The sequence below is a fragment of the Sparus aurata genome, chromosome 14 (genome assembly GCF_900880675.1).
Source record: "Sparus aurata chromosome 14, fSpaAur1.1, whole genome shotgun sequence".
NCBI lineage: Eukaryota > Metazoa > Chordata > Actinopteri > Spariformes > Sparidae > Sparus > Sparus aurata.
Genome location: NC_044200.1, coordinates 16,051,859 through 16,061,575, shown reverse-complemented (window position 1 = coordinate 16,061,575; position 9,717 = coordinate 16,051,859). Strand labels below are relative to the sequence as shown.

At 39.6% G+C, this 9,717-nt stretch overlaps 2 protein-coding genes across 4 annotated transcripts; both read right to left on the bottom strand.

Moving 5' to 3' along the window:
* Positions 1–364: 364 nt before the first annotated feature.
* parp11 (poly(ADP-ribose) polymerase family member 11) lies at positions 365–3,242 on the bottom strand. Its single transcript, XM_030439500.1, has 7 exons — positions 2,933–3,242; positions 2,723–2,837; positions 2,565–2,634; positions 2,371–2,434; positions 1,287–1,420; positions 1,060–1,211; positions 365–955 (listed from the first exon to the last, which is right to left on the bottom strand). The coding sequence occupies exons 1-7, from the start codon at positions 3,026–3,028 to the stop codon at positions 657–659; spliced, it is 930 nt and encodes a 309-aa protein (XP_030295360.1). The 5' UTR covers positions 3,029–3,242; the 3' UTR covers positions 365–656.
* A 1,163-nt stretch (positions 3,243–4,405) lies between these two features.
* Positions 4,406–9,715, bottom strand: LOC115595969 (protein mono-ADP-ribosyltransferase PARP11). 3 transcript variants are annotated; one of them, XM_030440824.1, is made up of 9 exons: positions 9,528–9,704; positions 9,380–9,428; positions 9,147–9,271; positions 7,819–7,939; positions 7,577–7,652; positions 7,173–7,245; positions 6,640–6,767; positions 6,136–6,287; positions 4,406–6,033 (listed from the first exon to the last, which is right to left on the bottom strand). In XM_030440824.1, the coding sequence occupies exons 1-9, from the start codon at positions 9,570–9,572 to the stop codon at positions 5,717–5,719; spliced, it is 1,086 nt and encodes a 361-aa protein (XP_030296684.1). In that variant the 5' UTR covers positions 9,573–9,704; the 3' UTR covers positions 4,406–5,716. The 3 variants fall into 3 exon arrangements, with proteins under 3 accessions (XP_030296684.1, XP_030296685.1, XP_030296687.1); XM_030440825.1 differs by having other exon boundaries at positions 6,136–6,283; XM_030440827.1 differs by lacking the exon at positions 9,380–9,428 and having other exon boundaries at positions 9,528–9,715.
* Between the last annotated feature and the right edge of the window lie 2 nt (positions 9,716–9,717).

The following is a 9,717-nucleotide window of genomic DNA, read 5'->3' as shown; positions in this document are numbered from 1 at the left end:
TCCATAACTGAATAAACAAGCTGCTGTCAGAGGAAAATAAGGTCCCAGAACACCGTTTGAAGCTAGAAAGGTGGCAGGGTCCGCCACGTATAAATAAAGTTGTGTTGTCCTTTAAAATCAGCTTGTTTATTTAGTTTATTCACTCATGAAAACAAAGACATCTGTTTATCTAGTTTGTTTAAAGATAAACAATTATTAAAAAAACAGTCAATGAAGATTTGTGTGTTCTGATTAAAACTTACACAATGCATTGATTATTAGTTCAGTTGGTAGAGTGTCCTGGGATCAATTTTTACAATTTTTACCCTGAAGTGATTCACACGTTGAAGAGCTGAAAGAGGAATAAACACACGAAGCCTTTTGGTTTGGTTCTGCCACGAAATTTATTTCCGGAGCTCTTCAAAGAGAAATCTGTGAAACGTGTTCATAAATGCTGAAAATGAAGAATGCATTTTATAAACAGCACTAAACCTAAACTAGTATCATTTGTAAGATTTCTTTGTTTCGCAAATAGAAACGGATGTAAACATTCATGTAAGTGCTGATTTTAGGTCCTCTTTTAAAAATGTAGACAAAAGTTTTTTCAAAATGAATTATGCTACTGTAGAAAAAATATAAATACATATGTTGATTTTGCTCAGGATCCCCTTTGGACTTCATCTGTACTGGATCAGGTACTCTGGATATATTTGATTCGGATCAAAAATAACAAAAATATTGGGGTGCTTGACATCATCCACACAGCTGTAGTGAGTGTTTTCTTTCTTTCCATGATCAGGTTTTTGGTAATGTTTTTGTCCATCGACTGATTTTCCAACCATCACTCGCGCCACAAATATTATTTTGGTGTATTCACCGTTTACCCCTCGCGTTTCTCCGCCATACAGAGGCAACAGATCCGTGCTGCCGTGGCTGTAATTGTCTGCGTACGTGGCGTATTTCGCAAAATATATTCCTGAAAAAAAAAGAAGGAAATGAGATTAAACTCTGGCAAACAAACAAAACCTACATTACAATCATTAGGTGCAAAGATAGCTATTACTGTATTGTTTCACTCACCTTTGCCGTACACGTGGGCATGTTTTCCAGCTAACCGTAAATCAAAGTTAAACTTGCAAATGCTGTCGACATTTTGGTTTTCAGTCCCATGAAAGAGTCTCCTCTCCTCAATTTCCTTGACGCCATGAATTCTCATGAGCTGTGACTTTTTCCTTTAAGACAGAGATCAGTTTGATTACAAAGACTGTTGAGGGGGATGAGGAGACCTCAGAGACCTGTATACACACCTGCAATAGATTTCCCACAGGTCCAGATTCTGTATCCTGCTGATGGATACGATGGGTTTGTCCAGCAGCCCGTCCTTCCTCACGTAACTTGCCACACAGTGATATTCAGGGGTGAGTTCATTCAGAGGGATTAACTGTGAGATATATTAAGAAAATAAAAACTTTATAGAGTTAACCATACCAGTATAAACGTTAAATGGTGATATTTTTATCAGACTTTTGGGGTAAAAAATGTGTTTCCCTATTCATATGGCAATGTTTTTTTATAAGTTTTTTTTTTATTAATTTATTTTTAATGTTTTTTACATATCCCTATTTTGAGTTTATTTTTTGTTTTATGTATTAATGGCCGTGAAATTCTACAGGAAAGATCTCCACTGTCGTTCTCTGGCAAGGGTCTAACTCGAAAGCACCAATCAGTGCTCGGAATTCACATGGGAGGACCAATCAAATGCAACCTTTGAACGAGCTTAAATTCATGAAATATTAGTACTATATCAGTCCAAGGTTTCAAAACATCAAACACCGATGATGTTATTAGCACACGCTGTTAGGAAAAGGGGAATTAATATTACTATTAGCTAACATGCTACTCCGCTCAATCCTGTATAGGCCTCTCACGACAGTGGCAAGTTGTGTTTTTAAAAAGATGATAACCAAGTGACTCCTCTAAGTCTCTGAATTAACATTTTTTCATCAACTGCACAATAAAAAATATTTTTTCTCCACTTTTTCAAGTTGTAGTCATTTTTCCTAACCCAAGGAAAGATGCTAGCCACTAATGACTTATGTTTTTGCTGAATTTAGAAAACACGGATCCAAATTTTGAATATTGCTATTTGTCAATATTGATGTTACTTTCTATGATTTTATATTTTCATACAAAATAATGTGTTTATATTTTTCTTGGGTTGTACAACCACTTTACACCTTTCCAGCAAGCTAACTGCTGAGCATTTGGCTAATGCTAAGCTGTATTTGTGGAGGATTAAGGCACATTTTCATTTTGAACTTTAAATGTCAATACATCCAACCCGCTCACATCCCAGCTGAACAGTTTTAAACACATTCCTGTTGTCGTCACCTGATATGGATGGGCGGGATCGACCTTTTCCCAGAAGACAGGAGCAGCACTGAAGCAGGAACAGCTGGAGGGAGGGAAGAGTAAACAGTGCTAAGTTTCACTTTCATTTCTGCAGAAAACAATACTGACACATCCTCGACTGCTGTGAGCTTACATTTTTGTATTATTTATTAGTTTTCACTTGTTCATTTTACCCTCTGTCGATGTTAAAGCTCCGCTGGATTCGTCTTTGCCTTCCTGTCTTGAGGTCAGTCTGTAACATTGCTGTGTAAGAACACAGAAGTCATGTCAGACCAAGTTCCTTAAAGGCGGACGAGGACGTAGTGTGAACAAGACTGTGCAGTCAAGGTACCTGAGAAATCTACGTTGCCTTGACAGTTTGCTGTTGATGTATTTAAAACTGCTTTTGAGTTCCTTTGATAGTAGTTTTCAATATCCTGACTGCTGAGCGGGTTGTCTGGGTCGTCCTGCGAAAGGACAGGAAGCAATGAAAAGTTAGTTTTGCATCAGACATTTTGCTCTACGAATGTTTTTAGTGAAATAAATGTTAAAGACAGTTTACCTCAAATCGGTGCCACCTTCCACAGTCTGCCAGGTAATACCAACACCACGGGATGTCTGATGTGTCCATGTCTTCCATCTCTTCATTGTGCCACATTGTCCTGATGGGGGGGGAAAGAAAAGTTTTATCACAGCAAAAAGCTAAAATATATATGATTTATACCTGACCTTCCTCTCTCTGATTCACTCTGGTAATTATAAATGTTGACTCTGGTGCCTCTGACTGGATCAAAGGTCTGTGAAGCCACACCTCTGAGGGAGGCGGCTGTCTCTCACTCAAAAGTGGAAGATCATGTGACATTGTTAAAAGTTTTGCCAAGCCCCTCTCAGATTTAATCTGTATGCCTGACTCATAGCAAAGTCAGTTTTCACTTAAAATGTTATTTTAAGGTATCTGCTAAGCAATTTTGTGGTTTTGTGGTCAGATTATAGATATTAGTCCTTCCTGAACAGATATCTAAAGATGAACTGACACAAATTGAAAAAGCAAAAGTGTAACCACGACAACTTTTTTGGATGATCAAAAATGCGAATTTTAAAGTTAATTTCAGGTATGTACATCATTTTAGACATTTTTTTCAATACTGAAATTCAATTATAGTTATAAAAGGATGTTTTATCAACTGTTCATTAGCAATTGTTTATTGGAAAGTTGCGGTTGATGTTCATCATACTTTGCAAATTGTTAATAAAGACTTTGTAGTTAATTTATAAACATTATGTGGCCGCCATTAAAGAGCTGTGACTGATGTTTTTAACCTTTACTATTGCTTGATAAATGTTTTATGAACCATTTTTATGGTTTATGAACAGTGAAATTACCGAACTAATAAACTAAACACTTACCATTTATTAATGATGCTTATTGTAAAGTGTTACCCATGTCACTAAGTTCTTTTTTTAGCACAGAAATAAGTTTAATACATTTAAGTTCAAATTAACCATATTTGTTTACTTTGTTTCTCCTTCTGTTGGAATTTGAGTCGATTTTTCTTCTATTTGCTGCCACTGATGTTGTTTCCTGAGTGATTTTTGGCCCTGTCAAAATGCAGAGATTCATATATCTTCAAACTTTCCTTGATGGTTCGGTGGGGGGCATAAAATTCGGCCCCGATTGTAGATATCGCCTCATTGCCACTGGTCAAAAATGCATTATGGGGGCGCCCATTAGCTCAGTTACTAGAGCGGGCGTCCCTTGTAGGGAGGCTTTGTCCTCGCTGCAGCGGCTCTGGATTCAAGTCCCGGCCTGGGGCCCTTTGCTGCGTGTCACCACCCTCTCTCTCATCCTTTTTCCTGTCATCTCTCTAAGCTGTCCTAACAATAAAGCCATACAAAGACTAACAAAAATGCATGATGACCAACTTGTCAAAAAGCAACTGTTATTTACAACTGCAAACAGCACTACTGAATAAATGAATCAACAGCATTCCTCTCTGAAATTCTGAAAGTTCTGAAAGAGAAAACTGAACACGTGTACTTTGAAAAGTTTATTAGTTACATGTGCAAACTACAGACACACACATATAGCTTCACACACTCCTCCACTCTCACACAGCTGTAGTGTTAAGACTAAAGACATCGGGGTTGTTTCCCTCGTCCGCATTTACTAAATGCAAGAGTTGCTTGAGATCCATTCTTGTACTGTTGCACCACCTTGTGGCAAACTGAAGTAGTCTGAATGCTTTTCTTATTCTTGATCAACACACACACACACACGCACACACACACACACGGACACAATCATACATTGTATTCAACAAACGCACACAGCAAAGCAATATAACATTAATTTACAATTACAGTACTATACATGTGCTGGCTACATTCATTTATTTCTTTTTTTGTACATTTACACCAGGTGCAAACATAACCTGCTTATTCCTGTAAAGAAAGATGTTAGCAGGTGGTGACATCACACGGGTGATTTTTTTTTAAGTCGTCTGTGATGCTGGAGCTGATCTTCTGGGCTGAACTACAATATTCAACTTCGGCCGTTGTCACGTCCTTTTGAAGACTGAAGTCAATGGACAGAAAAGGATACACCGACACATATTGCTTAAGGACCACAAATGAACGACGACATCAAGTTTGTGTCACTGTGACACAGATACGAAACCTTTCACGGAAAGGGGGGGAAAGTGCACTGATGCATGGTTTAAAAAAAGAGGTAGAAGCGTTTTTTTTTTTTTTAAATTAAAAACAATAAAATAAATCCATGCCTACGTAATACATTGTACTAGGCACACACAGATGTCGATGTCGCTAACTGACGGATCACGGCGCTAAATGAGCGAGCGGGAACGTGTTGTGGTTTTTGGTATTGTCATTGAGAATAATTTGTGAAACATGACTTGTAAGTAAGCTCATGCGTGGCACTGTGGATGTGAGGGAGTAATGGCGGGACGTCACCTATAACCTACAGGCTGCAATGAGACAGCTGTGCACGGATATTGAACGAGCAAGCAGAGATTCTGCGGTTAATACAAAATTGCCACAAATAGTGATCTCTACTCAGCACTTTTTTTCTTTTTTTACATCACAGAAACGTTCAAACCATAAGGGCCTCTTAGTATATACTGTACAGTGTAGAGACTGTACACAAAGCTTTGACTGTCTTTTCCGTTTCCCCCAAAGGCACTTTAGATGACTCATGCTCCAGTTAGGCACCGGATCTGACCGAAAAAGAAGATTTCCACTGCATCCTCCTGTCATCTGTTTCTGCATCCACATTATTTCCATGTTTGAGAGAGAGAAAAAAAAAGTACATATCTTCTTGTCTCTGGCTTCAGTAGAACTCAATCAGATACTCTGGATAAATCTGATTGCTGTCAAAAATGACATAAATCTTTGGATTGGCCATATCGTCCACACAGCTGTCGTAAAAGTTAGTGAAGCTGGCGTCCTTCGAAGGCGGTCTGCAGTACATCGGATGGCCGACTGTGTATTCCCCGACGAGCACTCTGGCCAGGAACATGGTCTTGTAGGGCGGCTCGCTGGCAAATATCGGCGGGGCGAGTCCGTGTCTCTGCAGGGTGGTGTTGTGCTTCCCCGTGGTGTGACAGAACTTACTCGAGTACTTGGCATCCCGGGCGAAGTAGCTCCCTGCAGGGAAAGGCAAGTTGAATGAGATGTCAAAATACAGACCAAATGAAGTGCAGTGAATTTGTTCATGATGTTGCATCACAACAACACAGAAGGGTCTACCTTTGCCATAGACATCGCCATGGCTCCCAGTGAGCCGCCAGTCAAAGTTAAATGTACATATAGCTTGTATGTTGCTGTGTCCTGTGCCATGAAACAGCATTCTCTCCTCAATATCCAATGTGCGCTTGACTTTTCGCAACTGTGTTTTCTTCCTTAGGGGAGAACCAAGGAACGACAACACAACACAGAGCACTGATCACTTTTTTACAAAGTGCATTTTTCAAGTTACAAAAAGGCAACAGGGGTGTCTGACTGACTTTAAAGGAAGAAGACAAACAATAAAACAATTCAGTAATAGAGAGAAGGCTCCTGATTGGGTCTCATTCTGCTGATTTACTTTAAGAGAAGAAGCTTTGAAAAAGGGGAAAAGAAAAAACTAATAAGAAAACCTCATTGTGAATTCATATATATATTGCAAAAAATAATGATTCAACCAACAGCAGGATCATCTGCTAACACGAGAGCACTTTACACACGCCCCTCAACTACACAACAATTGTCTACCTGCAAAAGAATTCCCACAAGTCCAAGTTCTGAATCCTCTGGATGGATTTGATCGGATGATCCATTGTCCTTTCATACAGTCTCGCAACTTCTTTAAACTCATAGGTGTCTCTTCCAAGCTGGATGAGCTGCAGAAACACAGTGGGTGAAACAGGAAAATGATTAATTACAATGTCGAAGAATGATTATGTATATGGATTATACAAATGCAGTTGTTTCTTTAGGTCTTGTTGGTCAGATTTCGTTGCCATTGTGTCTTATGGATTTGAATGATGTTAAAAAAATTACGCATTGATGGAAACGTAACCTGTGCGAACTTGAAGGCATCTTTCTTAATCAAACACCCGCACAGTTCCCAAACATCATCTCTACCGCGTGCCTGTGGTGAGATTTTGACAATGTGAATGAACAGCCGCATTTTGTAACGCCCTCCAGTCAGCAAGGACCAAAGATCCATGTGTTTAACTTTAAAATAATCTGACTTCTGGGGGCAAAACTCTGATTCTACCATGAGTCTGAGTCTATCCACTCACCTGATAGGGCTCATCGGTATTGATTCTCTCCCAATGACAGGGAACAGGCAGGGCGAGATTATCACATATAAACCTAAGAGAAGAGAAAAGGAAGAATAAGACACAAGAACTACACAAGAAAAAAAACACCCTCTTCTAACATATCTGTGCCTCGTCTCTCTCTGCTCCTGTGTTTTTTGGAGAAAGCAAAGTTCAGGGTCAGCTTCAGGGCAGCTCCCTGCGGAGCTCGTAGGAATTTATGGTTTACTTCAGGGATTCTTAACGCCAGCAAACGCTCGACTTCTGACCTTTGCTTTAAAGTATGGTCTCCACATACACAAGCTCATCCTGCTCCATCCTAGATATTTTCTTTGTTCGATGAGTAAATGGAGAAAAAGGGTTAAAAGGATGTCACCAAATCATACCTAAAGCCAGTTGCGGAGTGGAGGGAGCGTTTGATTGGCCGCTGCTTCCCTGTCGTTACGTTTATCTGCCGCATGACTGGTGAGGAAAAATAAAAAGAAGAAGCCACAGGAAGTCATGCACAATTTCTGAAACAGGAAAAAGTCTTACTCAACATCTTAACCACAATTCTTGACAACTTCTCTGTCGGATTCTGTGGGCTGAATATTGTCTGTCTGATGAAGTAGCTTTAATGTTACTTTACCTGAGAAGTCCAGTCTGTAGGTGTACTTGGCCGTGTAGAATTCCATGACACCTCGCTGGTTTCTGTTGTAGCACTGCTCGATCTGAGCACTCGTCACCGAGCAGGCTGCACTGGGATCAATCTGACAAGGACGTTGAGAAAGATAAATTAGTCTGTGTAAGTCTTCATCAATCAGCCAATTGACAGAGAGTTGAGTAGCAAGTACATAGATAGTTAGATTTATTAGTTCCAGCCTCTTTGTTGTAAGCATCTGCTTTTTTTTGTCTTTATGTGCTGGTAAATTTATTATCCTTGAGTTTTTTGTTTTTTTGTTCTAAAGCTGCAACTATTAGATATTTCAATTTTCATCCAAAAAGAAAAAATATTAAATTTGCAACAAATAAGAAGAGAACAAGTCAGTGACAAGCAGTGAATGCTCACATTTGTTTGGCATTTTGGCTTCAGAAAGACCTGAAATGATTAACTGACTCTCTAATGATTTAGAGCTTCAACGAGTAATTGATGGTCAACTACTGAAATAATTGTTTTGAGTAATTTTCGGGTGAAAAAAGTCAAAATTCTTTGCTTTCAGCTTCTTCAATGTGAATATTTTCTGGTTTCTTTACTCCTCTGCTCTATTTTCTTTTTGTCCTTAGGACTAAAAACAAGACATTTGATTATTACTTAATTGCTGATATTATTGTAATGTGACTTTATTATTTTCTAAAAGGTGCACTTTGTAGTTTTGGAGAATACATTTTAATCAGAAGAGAAAGATCTTCATTGGCTGATGTCCAAACAAACTAAATAAACACACTTTTGGTTTTCACGATTGAATGAACAATCTCACCTCAAAGGATAACACAGCTTCATACTGTTTTATTTTATTTGTATGTGGCGGACCCTGCCACCTTTCTAGCTTTAAACACTGTTCTGGGGACCTTATTTTCCTCCGAGAACAGCTTGTTCATTCGGATATGGAAAAGGGCTTCTCCATCACCTCATTAATAATGTAAATATTAAAATTCTGAGTTTAAATTTCCTCTCTAGAACTACACAGTGCCCCTTCAACTCCCATGCAAAGCTTATGTGTGAAGGGAAATTAATAATGCAATAGGATTGACAGTAATAGCCTCTAATCATTCGCCTCTCGCTGCCATTATTCAAGCCAGCCAAAGAGCCAACTAAGCTGAAGGGGGACTTTACTGACTAATGGACTTTTGTCCCTCAGTGGCACACAATTAGAGGCAAGGCTACCTCTGAGGGAGGAGCAGGAGGCGGGGAATACAGTATAAGGACTGCTGTAAAGTGTATTGTGATGTGCAAAGTTGCCATGTCCCGTGAACTACCTCAAACATGTGCCACACTCCACACTCAGCCAGGTAGAACCAGCACCAGTTGGGCTCTGAGGTGTCCATCTCCTCAGTCTCAGTGGACTCCTCCTCGGACGATCTGATGGCTAACATTGCTAAATCTGAAAATTAATAAGTGACAACACGCCGACACACTTAGGCAAAATAGCAACGAAGATACAGTCAAGCAAAAAGGGAAGCTAAGGTGGTGTTTTATTCGTGTGACAAACCTAACGTCAAGGAGATGTTTTTAAGCCATGGTCGTGAGGGCATTTCATCCTGTAAACAAAATCAAATAATACAGGAAATGGCCATATCGAGCTAGCTATCATTAGCGGCTGCCGCACCCGACTCTCCGCGGCTACACGGCTGTCTTACCGGTCTCCAGCCTGTCTCTAACCGGCTCTCTGTCCTTATCGGCATATAAATCCTTCATGCGTCCTCAATAAATCTCCACAGAGAAACGAAAGTGGATGACTAACGCTACATAACATTTTCGTTCTTCCTGTACGTTGTTTACTTTTATTTCCTGGTTCGTCACGCACGGGACGTCACTGCGTCATCGTCC